The sequence below is a fragment of the Melospiza melodia genome, chromosome 6 (genome assembly GCF_035770615.1).
Source record: "Melospiza melodia melodia isolate bMelMel2 chromosome 6, bMelMel2.pri, whole genome shotgun sequence".
NCBI lineage: Eukaryota > Metazoa > Chordata > Aves > Passeriformes > Passerellidae > Melospiza > Melospiza melodia.
Window position 1 is genome coordinate 26,762,051 of NC_086199.1, and position 20,128 is coordinate 26,782,178.

A 20,128-nucleotide genomic window follows, 5' to 3' on the forward strand; every position below is an offset into this window, starting at 1 on the left:
AAGAAGAAAGTCCTGATCACACACCCCTGAAAAAAAGCTAGAGCAAAAATGGCTTCATTTGAAATTTAGTACATAGAAAGCTGGGGTTTTTTGTGGACTAATTCTATTTTCTCTGGATGGGTAAGAATGAATAAGACAGACATTTCTAAGTATGGGGGGGAGAGAGCTTAGTGTATCTGCTTAATTATCTTATAAAATGAAAATATACTTAATTCAATTGTTCTGCACAATTAAGGAATTAATTAATTAACTGAAGTATTAAATATAAATTTGATGGGATTTAACAAAATATCATGACACTTTCTTATTAATGACCAGAACACTCAAATTTTTTAAATCACCAGAATGAGAATTCATTTGCTGAGTCATGCAAAGGCATGCTCAGAGGCCAAAGGCATGCATGGATATTGGGCTGAGGAAGGATGTGCCTGGAATTGTTCTGTTAAACATAAGGGCATACAGAAGATACAGACGCCCCACCTGCGGCACAGGGCTGCAGGGCTCTCTACACCCAGTACAGCTGCACAAAAGGTCTTGGTTTAGGCAGCCTGGTTTAGTCTGGCACGTGGAATAACAGAGCAGGAGAGCAGCTGTGGTGCTGTGCCACCAGTGGAAGAGACCCTGGAGCATGGGGGCAAGGCCTCCAGAGGTGGAACAAGTCTCACGTGCAATTAGCTACGTTTAATAGGCCTGTGGATGTGTTCTATCCCAAATGTACATCATAAGAATGGAATATTTTTAATGGACACAGAAGTAGGTAGCCTTTGGCAACCAAGCAGTTTGTGCCTGACTCTATCCCTTCCTCCTGTTTGATGGATTCTGATTTAGACATTTCTCCCTAATCAGGATGATTGCTCAGCACACCTCACTGCTCACTACCTGCATCCCACTACTGCCTCTTGGCATGGACCAGGATTTCCTCACTCCCTGTATTTCTACAACTTCTACAGTCCCCTCCTAAGCTTTCCATTGAATTTCAGAAGTTCACCCCATCTCTGGCCAGAGACCATCCACCCTCTTTTAGAAATATATCTCCACTAACTTTCCACTTCATAGTTTGCAGTAACAGACCTGGCAATGATATTCATGTCACCAAATGAGTCAATCAAATAAGTTTTGGTATCTGGTCATAGCTATGCTTCTGGAGTTGGTGGGACAGCCGATGCTCATGGTTTAAAAGGACAAAATAGAGCCCGGGAGAAATATTATGGGCTGCCAGCAAAATAAGAAAGAGTTGATCTAACTAAACTTCTGGTAACAATTAGAAAGCTAGTGATAACTATTGAAGTGCTTATGAGATTATAGAAAGGCTCCAGCTCCTGATGATATCTTTGCGTGTTCTCATACTAGTCAGGGGTGTTGCTCAGACACCTTTTCATTGGGTTGCAATTTTCTGAGCAGCACACAACTAAGACCTCCCAGAAAAGCTTTACTATCACAGTCATGAAAAAACTGTTGGCTATCGAGTCACTTAAAACTATGCACACATGCTCTCAGCTATGTTACCACCACTTCTTGCACTAGAACTTTTAGAGTTTCCTAACTTCATGGCAGTGGTTTAATTTTACTTTTACATTACAAGCTCTCCTTTTTTTTTTTCTTGGTCAGATAGGAAAGTAAACAGTTCTGGTGTTCAATAATTTTAGCACTTCAAATGATCTCATTTAGACTTTGAAGTTCAGGTTTCATTAATTGAATGGAATAGGAAAAGAGGCAGTATCTATCTCAGCTGCAGCTATCACTTTACAACTCCAGCTTTTATTGGACCACATTTAGAATGGAAGTAAACCAAACCCCAGTTCTGTAGTTTTGAGCTTTAGTCCAAAAGCACATTTAGGGCTACCAAAAAACAGAAAGTGGAAACATGTAACCTTTTTTAAGTGTTCTTACACTAAAAACAGGAGTATTTTATATGGATTTAGTAGATTTTTTAATATGGGATTCTTTTAGATGGGGAATTTGGATATACACATTTAAGGAAATGCATAGACCGAAATTAATATTGCCAAAATTATGCAATAAAACAGAGGAAGCAACTGCACCCAACTAGCACCATTATGAAAAGTTTTACGGTATTGATCCTAGATCAAATTTTGGGTTTCCATTTTGAGGAAAAAGAAATGGCATGGGTAGCAAATTTATTTCAATATATTTTGGCCTGTAATTTCAAGCTATGCAATTTTAACACCACTCAATTTATTACTCTTACATTGTCTTTTTACATGTATGCTGGCTTATACTTAAGACACTTTTGCTCATTGCATTTCTAAAAGTACAAAGCCCTTCTAATGACCTAAAATAAGATTAAAATCAGACTAAAAGCAACACTGCAGACCATTAAATGCAAACATTCCAAAATTATCTGACATGATAGCTAAGTCTGATGGTGGAAGGTCTGCTCTGTTCCACAAGCCTCAGCGTGGAAGCACTAGACAACAGTGCTTGTTAAATCACTACCCCAGACCTTTTTTCTTTCTACCTTCCCTTTTATTACACAAAGGGAGTTCTCGTCTTAAAAGAATTGGTTATGAGGCTGTGTGCTTAAAAATGAATGCCCAATTTTGTTGCAAGCCAGCAGTGTTGTAAAGTTTGTTCCCAATTTACAAAAAGACTGAGCTCACAGAGGTGTCTGTGTACAAGGATGGGCTGGCTCTTAGGGCACTTCTATCACAGAATACATTAAGAAAACCCTTTGTCTAACCACAAAAGGACTTGCATATTAGTCTCAGGAGGAACACATTCCTGCCCATGGACTTTATTTTCAAAAGGATAAAAGTGTGCTTTCTTCATAGGCAAAGGTAAGGCAAAGAAATCCAGGTACTCAAGAGGATGAGGCTGCAACAAACTGCCACGGTCAATTTAATTGGAGGTAGAGCCAGAAGCAACAATAAAACCATTAGCAATACAGATGTTAGGGATCCCAAAGGAACCAAGATGCCACAATGGAAAATATTCTTTTGTGATATTGTCAAGATTCTGTGACAGGCAGTGACCTCACAGAAATATAAAACTGACCAAACACATCCATAGGATGGAAATACTTAACATGTGGTTCAGGATATATTCACAAACTATTCAGAAATACAGCTTGGAGGTTGTCTCCTAAAGAAGTGCTACATTTACTCAATAACCACAGTTTATCAGAATGTGTGCCTTAAATGCTCCCTCCAAACTGGTTAAAGATCAAATACTTTTCTTAGTGGACATCTATGTAAAGACATAACAATTTTTATATATTGCCTACTTCTATATAATGTAATTTCAAAGACTGTTTAATTACACAAATCTTTCCTGAGTGCCACCTCTAGGCTTTGTGCCCACCTACCACACACAGAAATTATTATTAAATGCATTTTATCTAATGGGCATCTATTGAATAGGCCATGAATTATATAGTTATGGAACTTTCTGTTCCATAACCACAGGATAGTCAATGGCTCATTATTTTTCCTGGGTTTAGAGTCCAAGCTATTTTTCCATACTGTATTCTGACTATAGCAGGAATAGCAAAAAATATGTATAATTTCTCAATTTCCTGAAGCCTTCTAGGTAAAAGAACCACAAACATAAAGGTAGGATTTGCTTTAAAAGCATGAAAAGTGAAGAGAAACATGTGACGTGTTACTTTTTAATTCAATAAAAACAGTTGTATTTGACAACGGTGCATCCAATTGTGCAACAGAAAATTCACCGCCCCAATGGGACTATTGACTTTGTTTCTGCTTTTGGACAAAAAGCAGGTTATGGTAATCCAAATATTAAAAATCACTCTTTAATGTATCTCTGTAGATACTTAAACTTTTCCATGATGCTAAAAACATAATTCTTTCTTTACCCTATACATTGTCTTAAGGTGAAGGTCTACTTTCTCTTTAAAAGTACTACCACCACAAATCCTTCACTGCTGTTGGAAACTTGTAAGATCTAAAAAAGGGATTCTCAGTACCAGCAGATTCACCGTGAAGCAAAGATAGATATGGCAAAACTAAGCCAATGCTGCCAGAGAACACTGTTCTAATTCTTAGATTAGCAGAGAAGATTCCAACATCACTGGTAACAATTCCCTCAGGCTTTTGAAGGATCAGTGAACACCCAGAACCACAGAAACAAAATCCATGGGCTGGAAGGACAGTGCTGGGGAGAAGCATGTAGCCACGAGGCCAAGAGAGCTGTGCACAGGAATGCAATACAGCAGCACAGGAAAAGCCAGTGTCATTGTGGCTTTGCATGGGTTGAAGAGCAAGGTGGACTGGCAGAGAGAAGGAAGCAGAAAGACAGGAACACCTGATTCTTACATCATTTACAGAATCCTCTGGTAGGAACTGAACAGCAGTATGGGCTGGTTGTAAACCTCCAGAGATGCCATCTGCTCTGATGGCAATGGCTGCTGGCATCTCTTCATGCTGACGTGGCCACGCGTCCCACCTGAGATGCAACATTAACAGGAACAGAGCCAGACAAAGTTCCTGCATTCATTCAGGTGAGGATTGAGGTCACACTGAGAAAATATGGGCGCTGTACCTCAAAAGCAGCGTGAGGTTCAAAGCACTCCTAGGGACTGAGTAAATAAATGAGCACATCCTTCATGGTACAGAGAAATCCTACATCTGCATTCACATTCTGGATGACAGACACTAATTCTGTTTATCTGCATCCTAAGTTAACACGCCCACTACTTGGAATTCCAGTTATTTTCAAAGCGGGGCAGTGAGCATGAGCCCTCTGGTGGAGGCAGGATGTGCCTCCTGCCAGCGCTGCTGGGCCACCAGGGAGAGTGGGAGGGACACTGACCAAAACACATCCCTGTACACAGACAAGCTTTATCTCCACTGGCTTATGCAGGCACACAGGTATCAGCTAAAAAAGCAAATACTTCCCACTGTTCTAATCAGCACTGGCTCCTGTCAGAAACCCTCTACAGTGTGGATCTGTAATAAAATATTTTCAGCATTCAACTCGTTCAGCATTCTGAAGGTGGGAGAAATTGCTGGGGTACACTGGAAAAAGGTTTCTTATGAAACAATATTGACACTATGGAGTGAGAATAGTATAAGCACCAGAAAGGAGAAACCCATGAGTTGAAGGAGACCAAGAGCCCTGAAAATGAGACAGAAACAGAATGAACAGACTATAAGGAAACGGGGCACATGCAGGGAGAAAAATGAAGGAGGAGGAAGTACAAGGAAAAGAAAAAATAGCTATTTTATACTTAGTTTTTTTTAAAAAAGGAAGTGTGATAGTCTTTGGCAATAAAACAGGCAGGCAGAAGCTCTGAGTTAAAAGTGGAACAGTCAGAAATCAGATATTGAGTGATCTGAGTCATGTACAAACTTCTGAAGGATCATACAAGTCTGGTCTTCAAAGTTAATCATACTACTAGGATTGACAAATAGTTTCTAAAAATATATTTATTTACAAAGAGCAATGTCTTTTATTGGTCACATCTCACAGAAACTCTCCTTGCTCTTAAAACAACTTTTTTTCTGAGTAATTTCTTTTCTACATAAAATTCAGGAGGTCTAAGCAGCATTAAGGAAACAAAGAAAGATACCCAAAGCATCTAATACAGAATAAGTTTTGTCTTATGTATCACAGCATCCAATACACTAAACTAAAGCCTTTGTAGCTGATACTTTTTATGTGATCCTGTCTAAGTCAAAGACTTACCATATCTAGAGATCAGTTAAGACATGTGAATGTTTTTAGGTCACATATTCTTGTTTCACTCAGTAAACTAGGGAGAAAGAATGTCTCCAGAAATTTGTAGCCAAGGATGAGAACAGCAAATAAATCTGCCTGAGCCACAAAAGATGATGCCAGTAATTCCCAGAAAGAGAGACTTCAGCTCTGCAGCAGCAGCTGGGAGGAGTGTGTGGATTCTGAAGGGACCATGAGCACAGCACAGGAGAGGGGCTGTCTTTGGTAAAAATGCCAGACACCAAAATGAGCTATTAAGTAGTGTATAAAGGATAGTAGCACAAAGCTGTAGTAAATTCACATCCACTTTACAGTCCCAAATTCCTTTTTTTTTTCTTTTGTGCACTCTAAACTAGAATAGAAAATGTAGAAGTTAGTTCAGGACCTCTTGTTTGAAAGCACATATTTATTATTTATTCTACAGGTCCTAGAATCTATTCTACAGGACCAAAAATCATGTCTCCTGAAAACATGTCTCCACTGTTCCCTTTCTTTCAATTTGAAATGTTTGTTACTCAGAAACATAGATCCAAGCTCTAATGATAATGAAAGTTTCTAAATAAGATGTTAATTTTCAGCAAATTTAGGACTTCGCCTGATGCTTTGTAAAAGTGCTGCCAATATAACTATGGATGTTGAAGAAACTTAGAGTGATGTAAGGGTACTTGGAAGTACTGCATTTCCTCTTCATGTAATTATTTTAAATGTTGTGTTGACAACATAATTTATTTTCAGATTTTTTACCGCTAATGTATGTATTGATTATGAGATGAACTGCATCCAAAAGACGAACTAATCTCCATTTACAACTTTGTCCATATTACATCCTTTATGCAATAGATTAATATAAAGCTTTATTCTGCTCTGAAAAATAGGCAGTTATGGATGGCCATCATTCCTTGGTTTACATACCCTGAGTGTTTGGGCTTCAGAGAGTGGACTGGGGGTGGAATGCCCTTGAGCAGCTGCTATTCCCAGCTGATGGTCAGCTGCTACCTTGCACGTGCATGTTGGGCACTGGAGGACACTCAATTTGCGCCATGGAGGCACCTCCCCTAACTGGTCCCAACATTTATTTCCTCTTTGATCTCACAGTTGCTAGAAATGCTTGTTCCCTGAGCATGTAATTCCTTGAAAGGTACAGGATATACACACACCATGTTATGCCTGTAGCCTGAAGTCCGAGTGGAATGATGTCAATTAAACAATGCTTTGTGAATTTCCAAAAATGCTACATTTTCACAAACAAAGAATAAATCACATTAAAATAATGAAATTAGCCAGATTTTATACTCTTACATCATAGCACAAAATTAATTCCATGGGATTTTCAGTGCCTTTTGAATGAAAGTTATGTTCATTATTTTTACAAAAAATTTTTAGTAAGTTAGCCAGTAAGTGACAAAGAAAGCGATAAAGAAAGCAAGCCACTATGTTTTTGACCCAATGGTCACAAAGCCAGGCCCAACACTGTTTATTTAGATAATATTACTCTAGTTCTCTCTTTCAACGTTAAATTTGTTGGGACAAAATACATAGCAAAAAATTTCTTGGAGACTACACTAGAACAAAAATCATATTAACAAGGAGGAAATGTTCTAGATTATGATTTATTTGTTCTCCGAGTTTCTAAAGTTGTGCGGGGCTCATTCATTTGAGAAGGAAATCAAAAAGCTGTGAAAGAAGTGCAGTAAGCAGTTTTGGCCTCAAGAGGGCAATATATCACCACGTCTGAAAAGTTTTCGAAAAAAAGGAAAAAAATCACTTTTTACTAAAATAGAACAGATGCTGTTCGCTTGTGGGCAAGTGCTAAATATATTGACCTCTGCTGTATCACTGACATGACTTAAGATATAATGACCACCATTCCATTTCGAAATCAGAACGTTTAATTCAGCATTTCCTATTTTTCAAGGCTAATTGGTTAGAAGAGGTTAAGTCTGTCACCTCACAAGAGATATTGTAATTCTTTGACCCATGAACTTGTTTTGCAGTTAAGATTTCTGAATTTTTAAAAAGGGAAATTGTGATTGCCACTCTTTGCTAAATATGGCAACAGTAAGGAGAGATTAAGATTCACCACCTCTTCTCTTTACTCCATTATTATTCCTCTGGTTTCCTCATTTAGCCTCCTGTTATGCACCCGGTTCCTGTTCACCTGCAGTCTCCAAAGAAATCCTGTCACTATTAGTTCCTCCATTAACTTCTATTCATTTGCTTCCTAATTCATCAACTTTGCATTTTAGAAAGCTTCTTTTTTTAGTCATCTCTAGGGGGCCTTCTTCTACACCCTCTTCAGACCCTAATTCTGAACATTTTTTATCCCCAGAGTTGGACATATTTATGGAAGAAAGTTTTTAAAAACTCTCGGTACTTGTTTCCTTTTGTCTTTTCATTTTTAATTGCAGAAGCTTTTCTGGTTTTTTACACATTCGCTTTTTATCCCCTGGCTTTCTCTACCTCAACAAAGCTGCAAGAGATCTGAACTACAATACATGACCCTAGTTTGGACATACCTGAGACATTTTTAGGTTAGCTGCTATAATTGTCTTGTAGCTAATGGTGCAACAGATGATTTTAAATTACCCTGGGTGTCTTCAGTCATATATAGCTCAGTGAGGAAGCATTCATGTAGTCACATGCTGGCATCAGCAGAGAAAAAGCACTTAGTAATATTAAGTTACTGTGACTTGAACATCTACACTGTCTACTACCAAAAAATCTGTCTGCTTAGTGGTTATTCCAATGTTAGCCTGGAGAGACTCCAAACACTGGCAAAGGAAACCAGAAGCAAATCCAGCTCTCGTTTGAGAAAACCTTACTTGACCTGAATCTAAGTCAGTGATCAAAATAACAATTTAGGAAAATTCAGATACAACCCCAGTTTGATACAGGAAGAATACCTCAGCTGTTTGTGAGGTTTATCTCTGCTCCAAAACCTGAAGCAAAGACAAGAAAACTATTTTTTGCCCTTTTGGTTACTTTCAAAATGAATAAAGAAAAACTGCATAAGCACACAGGCAGTCTGAAACAAGCCTCTGAGAGACAGTTTCCTGACCATATTTAGCACAAATTATATTCGCTGTGATGCCTAATGATGACAATGATTTGAGAGTCAGCATGATTTAATGGTTCATTCCTGATCATAAGATACTGGAAAGGATGAAGGAAAGAAAACTAGTTGCTGTCAAAATACATAAAGACACACAAGAAGAAAAAGATATGAAGAGATTTTGAGAAGTTATGCAATAATCTTATGTAAGTGGATTTGATCTTTCCTTTCAGGTTAATCCTCTCAAGACCCTTGCTCATTTGTCTTGCTCTGATTCATCTCTAGCATGTACACATTTTAAGGCAATGATGTGTTAACAGTAGATAGACTGGAATTTGATTTAGGTGAAAATTAGCAGCAATGTATTATTTAAAAAATTAAACATTTAGAATAGAGCATAGTGATTTTTGTATATTGCATGTTTCTCGAATATCCTGTACTTCCTCACAGAAGATACATTATACATGAGTACCATAGAGACTAAGTATATTATGTAACGTAATGTTGTAAGCTAGACCTTAAAACATTGTGAAAGGCATATCCCTATGAATGTAAAAGGCAGTGAACATTCTCTCTCACCCCTTTGTATTTACAATTTTTAAGGAAATATTAGTAACCATAATTTCAAATGTAATAGTTTTCTGTTTAATAGAGGAGGCACTTCAAGGAGCCGTAAAAACAATACAGTAAGTAGGTAACAGGAGAGATCTGAAGTTATCTCAAATTCTTCCCAATGAACCAATCTTCTTCCCAGCACCTATAAGACACAGTCACAGATGACTCAATCATAGAAAATCCTTCTTAAACCACCACGCTCACACTGAAGTAAATTCCCAATAGCAATTTGACTCTGTTTTGAAAGCTTTCAAACCTGCTTCAGTGATTTCTGCATGTCTTTCTCTGTCTTCCTGAGAAAACTTTTGCACCAAACAATCGCAGACAACAGAGCTTCAGTGTACTGATAGAAACAAGTATAGCATAAGATCACCTTGAAGTCTCCAGTGATTCATTGTCCAAACTACAGCTGTGTCCCTGTTGGATCTGGAGCTCTGTTGGCTATCCAGGTAAGTCACCTGGCACCCACTGCTCACCTTCCTGCCTATCCTTGGCTACAGTGAGAGCAAGTTCACCTCTTGCAGTCTTAGTCTTCCATCTCTCCACCTTCAACCCTTTTGCACCCTTTACCCTAATAGCAGAGATCCACAGATCCTCAAACAATATCAAGAAAGTTTCCAGTTCACAAGTAAATAATGTGGATTCTCTCATTGTAACCTGTGGCTACGCTGTGGTATAGATGATTAAGGACATGATTCTGGGTCACAAAGCCAATGGTCACATAAAGCTGACCTGACTGTGTAAGAATGGAAATGGAGGGCTCAGAAACATTTATATAAAGGAAGCTGCTTCTTAGTTCATCTAAGCTGTTCATAGCCATCCCTGTGGTATCTAAATATGTACAAAAAAAGACAGAATTATGAAGCTTTTTGCAGTCAGAGGTCTCACATCAGATGTGAGCCAAACATTGGATATAGGCATATCCAATACCACCAGTTCTAAATGCTAGTGAAGACATACCCTCAAAGCAATGCCACTAAAATTATTTGGGAGCAGATTTCTTTCTATTTCTTTCTCTCCCCCTCTCTTCCCCCTACCACAAATTATTTGGAATGACTTGCCAAATCCTGAATGTAAAAAATCCCTGATCTAAAACTACTCACTGCCAAATCATTGTGAGGTCTTTACAGTGGAAATTCAAACCATTCTGAACAAGCAAATGCTTCACAAAAGATATGTTTCATTTAGGAAGCATAATTCCTGCAGTCAGTTGCAGAGTTAAAAATGCAGAATTCTCACAGTTTAGATAGAACTTGCCATTTTTTTGGAAATTGCTGGTTTCAAACATGCTCAAACTATTTCTGGTAAAGCAAATGCCAAAGAAAAGTGAATGTACTTGGCGGAGCTGTTTAAAATTCAAGCAAACTGTTAGGAACTAAGTGTTTTGGAGGAACAGAGGGCTTACTGTATTTCAATATCTTCTAGCAAAGCTCTATTTGTCTGCCTAAATCTGAGAGTTCCATATGTATACAACATTATTGCTTAATAATGTTTTAACCAACTTGAAGGCTTTTGAAGCAGGGGAGCATCATCAGACTCAAAACAGCAAAGCACAAACTTGTCTCTCAGTACAAAATGTGAAGTGACATTTTCAATTATGCTGCACCAAGCAGCAAGACTGCTGAGAAGACTGCAGAGCTGCCAAGGAATTTCTGGATCTGATACCTCTTTCACTTACTGTTTTTTATAAACTGGTCATCAACCAAAAGAAGTATTTCAATCTAAATTGTATGTAGCAGTGTAAGTAAGATTCAGAAATGAACAGATTTTGGCAAGCATACTGTTAGGAAAACTATGAAAAGCCATTTTTTTAAAGGAGCAAATATTAGAAGCACCAAGTTATTGAAAGCAAGAGATATAAGGGGAGCACTACAACACTTTAAAAATTCTTTATCTGGTAATTCAAAAAAGCCAGGTCTGTGCCATGTTGATTATGTTTGCTTTTTTGCTCCTATTCTGACATTACTGATTTCAGTTCCATGTTTCTCTTTGTTGCTAGGCTTCATCAGAGTTGTCAGTTCCTATTTGTTTTTCACTACCTTAGCCCCACAGCTCAAACTGCATTTGACTTCTCTGCAAGTTTTTCCCTCTAATCACCTCCAAAACTTCCCCTAAAGCAGTCCAGCTTCTCCCTTACCTATACTGGTGTGTTTTCAGTCCACTCTCTGTCCAGAAGGAAGTCTGTCCCCTTTCAACCTAAACAAATTATTTCTCCTCTGTTAAAAAATGGTTGGAGAGCTGACACAAACTGGCTCTCCACTACTCAAATGGACTTCCAGCCACATCTCCATACCAAACTTGCTCTACCAATCCATTAGGCACTTTATTTACACATTAATAAGTTCAGATATGATATTGCACTCTCCTCTGCAGGCTGCACTGATCCTTGGGTCCCCCTTAACAGGAAAGTTATTCCCATCACTACAGTTTAAAACAGGGGTCTTAGATCTCTGCTCTCCTGGGGCATCCTGGGCTCAGGAGGGGTAAATGGTTAGAGAAGGGTGAGGGGCTCCCTGCCTGGGTCCTGGAAGGCAGTAAAATTTTTATCCATCTCTTTGCTATAGGAACCCTGGGTCATGCTGTAACTGACAGCTGAAAAACTCATAGATCAGCATTATTTTATCTCCTTATCACATCCACAAGGCGGGTCGCTAAGACTAACTGGGCAACACAGACAAAATATGGAGTCAATGGAGTTCAGGACAAGTTTATGAAATGTGATGTACTGAAAATATGGGATCAATCGATATCAAATTGCTTCTTGCAGAGGAAGTTCAGCTTCCTCTTTTAAAAATTGAGCCTGTGATAAAACAAGCTATAAATCTATATAACAACAACACCACAACAACAAAAACAAACAAACAAAAAAATCCCCAAAAATTAGCAATTTGCTCCATTCAATTAACCCTGAGGCCTACAAAGCAAACCCATCTTCACTTAAATGAAGTGTCTTGCAAATGGTTAGAAATGTAATTTTTAATAGTGCCCTCTGAAAACAAGTAGATGGAATTATCAATGACCACATATTGCAGCACAAGGATATCAGTCTAGTCAATCTAGTATCCATTTCTGGAAAAAGATGAAACTGCCTGAACAAGGTTACTTTATTGTTATTGTATTTTATTCACATAAAATGATTGAAAAATACATTGCCGTTAGATCAGTTCAAAATAAGTTTTTGCTCCCAATTTTTAAGTTTGTACATAAAAATGGGGGGAAGATCCAATTATTAATATGATTTTAAGGAAAACAGCTTTCTCACAGAAACAAACCTTGAAGCATTCTCAAACTGATACTCTGAAGTCCTAGTGTCATATATGAAAAGTGGCAAAGAGCCAAATTCTTACAGCAAAGAACTCTATTGGCATTATCTGTGAGAATGCTGCTGTTATAGCTGTTCCCCTTTTAGCTACTGTAACAGAAACTATACAGCCTATTCTGCATTCTAAAATTCATTTGGGCAGCTCCTAAAAGCTGAACTAAAACAATGAGAGGAAGTTTCAGAATTTGGTATCACTCATTTTCACATTTAACTCCAAAAAGTAATTTCTGAAACATAAAAGTAACAGCCTCATAAATTGTTTTGCATCCCAGAATAAAGGTGCCCATTACTAAGGGTACAAAATACATGTGCCAGAGGGTTACCTCCAGTAGAAGACAAAATATGACAAGATTATGCAATATTTATTGCAAAGCAAGAAAGTGGCCCTATGTAAAAGCAAATGGGGCTGTAGAGCAGAGTTCTATCTGTAGACAGACAGGAATATTAACGGGATGATAATGCCCATGCAAGGACATCAACCTAATTTGCAAGTATGAAAAATAACAATTTGTCAGTTTCTGCCCATGACTATAATTTCTATAACTAAGAAATTATTAAATTTTAATGCTTAAGTATATTTTGAACAATTTACCTTCATGAATATATTACTAGATTTATACTAATTCAAAATTATTCCCATAATAATCATAATAAAATACCAAAATTTCCTTGTTTTTCCTATTACCTAGCTAAAATATTACTTTCAATGATTTTGAGGCTTCCAGTTGTTTCTAAGTTGTCATAACCTCAAAATGAAAGACTAAGTTTAGTTTTGTTTACAATCTTAATAAATAAAATACATCATGCTAGACATTTGCAGCAGTACAACTGGATTGGATTACTAATGGGCATAATATGCTTCTTCTGTCCTCAAAATTAAGTTCACCTTTCAGATCTGACTTCTTCAGCACAAAACTGCTGCTAACAAAAGCAGTACTGAATTATTGCTAAGACATATATTTGTGAAATTAGGAAGCTCCTTTTTGAGTAGGATACATGTTCTTAGATAGCAGAATTAACACAAGAGCCAATTTACAATAATTGAAAAAAGCAATGACACATTTTTGATTCTTGTCTTAGGGAATTGTGAAGCAGGAGATCTAGTAAAAGAAAGAACTTAATTGTGATACAGGTGTGGTATTTTTCCTTAGATTCCTCTTTGTCCACAAGATTTCATAGCAGCTCATAAAGGAGGCATTTTCTATTTTCCTATTACTTATGTCAAACTAAATTATCTCAGCAAGGGATCATATTGTCACTGAGGCAGGATTTACCGTGGTCAGAGCTTTTGAAAAAGTGAAAAAATTACAAGAAGATTTAATAACTAGTAATAATAGAAAAACTTGGGTAAATAAGCAGCTTGGGGAAAACTTATATTTCTTTAAAATAGTATAATTTTTATTAAGTATTTAAAAATTTTTCACCTGGTTATTTTTATTCACTATTCAGGAAGCATATTTAGTGAAATATGAAACTTATGTGCTGCTTTTAAGCTGATGGAATACTGAGCTCTCTCTTCCTAGCAGTCCTCTTTGCATCTGCTTTTCTTTCTGTTTTAAGCCCTTCTTTTACTATGAGCCAAACGCACTTCATGAGATTATTTCCAAATTCCACATTAACACTTTCCAAACATTCATCACAACCAGAAACACTGAGAAATTGTAGAAAATGCAGTGTCAGCAGCAGTCAAGCTCCTCAAGGACAAGAGCAGCAGCTGGAGTCACCAGCTAGAAGTGTTTGCCCTGGCCACAGAACAGCTAACCACTCTTAATTGCTGTCACAAGCTCAATCCACTTTCCAGAGGAGGTGAGGAAAGGATGGAGGGGAAGAGGGTGTTCACAGCTGCAGCCAGATGTTACAGCTGATTCTTACTCCTCCAGTAAGACGGCCCCTCAAAAGAAAATTACCTTTTCAAAAAGTTTGATAAAAATAAAGATGGTGATTTGAGAGTATGATACAAGAAATTGCTCTGCCACCTGTTTCGTGCCAAAAGGAAGTCAGCATCTAGTGGAAGGCAGTGGTCCCCAGACCAACAATCCCATTCTTAAACAGGCTCTTGCAGTGTCATTTGAAAGGCAGCATCTTATGTATTCACAAGGAGCTTTGATGGGCTTTGTTGCTTGCACAGAATGAAAGGCTCTGTATCTGTCAGCTTCAGCTGGACTAATTTTCAACTCTACACAGACTCCAGGACAGAAACAATCTGCACTTACTAAAACAGTTCTTTCTTACAAAGAGTCTTTCTTACAAAGACTCGAGGATGAGCCCTACCCATGAAGACAGAGGGAGAAGTTTGCATCATTACACACTGCCCTTTACAGCTGACACCTGTTGCACCCTCATTTGTTTAAGCAGAAATTTCTCTTTCTTTATTTTCTACCCCTACTTTATATTCAAATATCTCTACCTCAACTATTTCCCTCCTAGTCATAATATTTCCCATGCCTTCAAAAGTTACAGAAACTGTGCTTGGTAAGAAGGACTTTATGGCCATATAAAACTAGTCCTATATTGCAGATATCAGATTTGGCATTTAGACCAACATAACCCTTTAACACATGTTAAAGCATTTTGAAATCCAATAGAGATGGAGCTTTCTATTTCTGAAAACTTAAATGCTGTTGAGGATGGACATGAAATGTTTTGAGGCAGAGTTCTCTGCAATGGCCAGGAAGACAAATTAATCAGAAAACTGAAAGAAACATTTACTGTGAATGGAATCTAAGAATTATATTAGTGAGACAGCTAGATCTTTATTTGATTATTCATTCAAATTCACCTCACTTTCCAAAGTTTATCTTTATTCTCAAAAAAACTTAGTGAAGTCCCATCTCATCTGAAGTTTAATGGAATAGTATACAACTATTGCTCTAGCATATTGCACTAATACACTGCTATTATTTAAGAAGGATTATGTAAGTTAATGAAAATAAAGTGATGCTTAGTTCCACCAACACAGGAGGGAAAATAATCACTGCAAGGGAAGAGAACTAATTAAAAAAAAATGTTGCTATTATACCTAATTTGACAGGAATCAAGATTCCTATTCTTGGACTAAAGCAAATCATTTTAATGAACAAAATAGGCAGATGATATCAAGTATAATTTCATTCAAATACAGCAAAGATCCCTGATTCTCTAATTTTATTTTACCTTTCCTACAAAAAATACCCATGTACCCAATCCTGGCAAAGAGAAGTGCTGTTGGTAAAATAATGTTTTACCAAATTTAAGGGCATTGATGTAAGTAAAATAATATAGGCAAATCCTATTTAGTTAAAGTTAAGTTCAATCCATTATAATTACAATAATTGCTGCTCGTCTCTACTCCCAGCAGTCACTAGAGAAGATGATTTTCAGCAGTAGAAGAAAACAAAAAAGCAGCCTTATCCCTGCCAGCAGCTCCATCTCCACACATAGGCTTCTCAAGAACATAGTAAAAGAATATAGATTATTGCCTTACCTCAATTTTTTCCCATATGGCTTCATAATTCTCTTGATGTTGTATATCTTGCATCAGTTGATGAATTAAAGCTGATTTATTTGAAGGAGAAGTCTCATTCCCCGTGGGCTGAGTGGCAGCAGTCCTTTCTGACTTTTCTTCCATGTATTTTTTAATGCAAGATACAGGCATACAAAGATCTTCATCAGAGGGAATATCACTGAGAGGCCCAGATTCAATACTGTCACCTAAGGAGGATACTATATCACTTGAAGAACTTGGTGAAATTCTACCCCTTTTTTTGTGCTTTTTTATCTGGTATGTTGGATACATTTCTGAATCTGAGTTCATTTCTGACAGCTCCCAGTCATCAATGTTTTGAATGGTTTCTCTTCTGGGCTTTTGGGGCAGCAACTTTGTCAAATTTTCAAGTTTTAAAGCTAATACTTCAGTCTGTTTGAGATGTGAAGGAAGTGCTAAATATTCATCAGATCCATACCACACCTCGCTGTCCTTAGTGGTTTTTTGAGTGTCAGGTGGTGTTGAAGATAAGCTTTTATTTTTCTTCCTTCTCAGCAGAAGAGGGGATGAGCTGGAAAGCTCAGAACCAGCTGAAGAAGCACTGTTTTGGCTGTGCACTGGGGAGCTGAAGGGCTCAGTTTTACCTTGTGATTGCCCATTTGGATCTCTCTGGTTACAAGAATCTGAGGATGCAGAAGAATCTGTTTCTGTCTCCTCCAGAGACTTAGAGCTATGAGAAGTAATTCCATTCTGCACAGAACACCCTCTTTTTTTGACCTGGGTTGATGGAGCTGTTTTACACATACTTCCAGGTGTTCTGTCAGTTTTCAGTTTCTCTGGAGAATCACGAGACTTCTTGTGTTTTGATTTTTCTTTACTGTTGTAGAAAGTACACTTTCCTAGACTTATGGGACTGTCTTTAAAGTGATTATTTATTGTGTACTCAAGATTCTTATCACTTATCGTATTTAAGCAATCGTATGACTGACTAACTGCAGATGGACTGTTAGTATAGGGAGGCTGTAAAGCTAGGCAAAGCTTGGACCTGTCTGGTGGATCTAACAATGAGGGTGTACTTCTACTCATTTCATTTTTAACTATTTGAGAGAATTGCCTTTTTAAATCATTGGCTTCTATGTACTCTTTAAACACATCATCTTTCAGAAACAGACCTCTTTTTGGCAACGTAGGCTGCGTAGGAGAGTCTTCATTATAGTTAAAGCAGTCTCTTATGGACCTCTTAGGTGTTGAATTTTCACAGTGAGAGTGTTTGATATTTTCACCAGTGTGCTGTGGAGGATTGCCCTCTGGATTCTTTGATATGGAAACTGCTTTGCTGTCAGTAGGTAAACCACCATTTTCAGAGGAAGGTCCTTTAGAAAGAGAGGAATTTCCAGAAGGAGATGCTAGTGAAAGATCATGTGATGCTTTCTTGTCTTTGGTTTCTTCTCCATCTTCTGCTGAAAGAGGTACATGATTTTCTTTCTCCTTCAAAGCTTCATTACACTGGGAAGCAATGGAATCTGTTGCTACTGCAAGTAAACCCACACTTCTGATAAGTCCTGGAAATTCCTTATCCATCTCACTGTAGTTCCACGATTCAAATGATTTTGCTTTCCCTTGACTGGAAGTCATGTCATCCAGAGCACCAAGCAAATCCTCACTAGGACTGTAGTCAGATAGTTCAAATGCAGTAATACCACAATCCAGGGACAAGTAATTTTGAGAACATTTGATGGTTAACTGTCCAGAATCATCAACTTCAGTTAAAGAGTCAAGACGATCCTGAAACACACAAAGAAATGGTTTGGGTTTTTTTTGGAATATTAATTTTCATACACAGAAAACACAAAGTAATGAAACAAAAAACAATTCCTGTGTTTCACTGCCTAACGTTTAGAGAAGGGTTCATCACTGACCTGTATCTTTTTGCCCTGTAATAAGCTAACCATTCTGAAGTATTTGGGAATTAAAAATGGCAGTAAGCTGAAAAATGCTTCATTTCAGTCTGGTAGAGCAAGTTACCTAAAACAGCAACTCACTTTTGTGTTGGTATTTTTCTCATTTAATTCTGCTTTCAGTTTTACTTACTGAGTAGGTGGGGATTCAGAAATTCTATGCAGCAGACTTGAAGTATTTCCTGTGTTGACTACATCAAACAGGAGGGAGGGTACCTTGGGGGCAGCTGAGTGTACCAGTCTCCTTGTTAATCCTGTTTTCTCAAAAATCCATGCTGTTCTACCATCTTTCAGTTGATTGGCAGAATGTTTTTTCCAAGCATCATGCAGCAATGATGGACATTTGTTCCCATAATTATAAGATAGAGATTGCTAATTACATTTCCCTTTTTTTTTTTTTTTTGTAGTATTATCACCTGAAAATTTATTTGCCAAATATTTAGAGCACAAATGAAGAATGGCACAAGGAAAAGAAACTATAATGTTAAGCCTCCAGACTGACATGCTCTCTTGTCAATATTTTCTCAATGGAAGTCCTTCAATCTCAGAAAAATGGACATAGCCAGATGAGACCATCTCTGGTGGCAAATGAGATTTTAAGATCAAAGTAAAATTTAATGCTTATAAATATTTTGGTCTCTTTTGAAGGACAGTAAAAAAATCTGATGAGATTAAGATCCAAAACTGCATGATAAAAAGCATTCACAGCAAAATTATATTTCATATACAGAGTAAAGCATATTTTCAGTAGATCTTCTAATATACAAGACTTTTGCTTATAGAGACTACTTTAAAAAGATAACATGAAGGGGAGAAATTAATGTTCTAGGATTCTAATTTTACATGCCTAAAGCAGTATACTGGTCTTTCTTACCAGGTTTGTTCTCGTAACAGTTTTTTGTATCAAACTCTGAGTATCTGCAATAGGTTTATGTCTGAATTATTCTCTGGAATAACTTGTCTCACTACACTGCCCAAATCCATAGTTTAAAGACCCATAGCATCATGTAGAAGAAGGCGCAGTAACCATGTAATCTCTCCAAATCACAATAAACTACGTGGATTTGGTCTGAACAGGAATCCTGTTGATAAAGAAGGCTATTGTTTGCCAATGCCTATAAAAACATACAATATCTGAGCCCTGTACTCCATCCACACCCCCCCTCTTTACTTAAAGTAAAAACAGAATAAAATCCTCCAGATAAAAATATTTATTGAAAAAAATTACTAGAAGAGTATTAGCCAGAGTCTTGGATACTGTATCTCTTCTTTAGCAAATTCTATCCAGATGTAGATCCCAAGCCACAAATTTGGCATTGTCAACAGCTCAGAATAAAAAGGGGAATTGTCTATAAATCTGTCAAATTTATATATTGGAGCTGCATTTGTTAAGGAAAACAGTGACTAAACAAGCTGCATTGTCCTTCTAATCTCAGGAAATTATTAGAAACTGTAAAACCATATATAAATCAAAACCTTTCCAATGCCCCAAAGGCCTTTATTTTTTCTGAATAATGAGCTCCATTCCTTTGTCTCTTATAATGTAGTTATTTACATAAATAAAATTTACAATCATATGCATTAAACCATCTTACATTTTCCAAGCAGCCTCTGAAATGTGTGCTTCAGATGAGTTTTACTTAATGCCAGTGTTATCATGCTTTTATTGTTTTTATTTCAGAAAAATATTAAATTTAATTATTTGTATGGCCACCAATAGGAATGCTGTAGTTGACTTTTTTCCTTTCCATGTATTAATGCTTCCTTTAAATATCCAAACACTGAAAAAAAACATGGGTAAGAGTAGATACAATTGTCCCTACATTCTATTTTATTTATTTTTATGTTCATCAACTAAAGCCAGTATCATTACACCTCATAAAAAGCTTGAGTATACCTGAAGGTTAGAAACTGCAGAGCAATTTCTATGGACCTATTCAAGCAATAGGGCAGAAATTTGATATCAATTTTGTATTCCTGCTATTGCTAGCCATTAAATTTATCAAATATTATTTATGTTT

The 20,128-nt window shown here is 37.2% G+C and overlaps 1 protein-coding gene across 6 annotated transcripts in view; it reads right to left on the bottom strand.

Annotated features, from left to right (window-relative positions):
- AKAP6 (A-kinase anchoring protein 6) overlaps positions 1–20,128 on the bottom strand; it is a 257,113-nt gene that overhangs the window by 157,636 nt on the left and 79,349 nt on the right. For all 6 annotated transcript variants that reach the window (XM_063160393.1, XM_063160390.1, XM_063160392.1 and 3 more), the window contains exon 4: positions 16,150–17,934. In XM_063160393.1, coding sequence (XP_063016463.1) covers positions 16,150–17,934 — 1,785 coding nt within the window. The remainder of the gene's footprint in view (positions 1–16,149; positions 17,935–20,128) is intronic.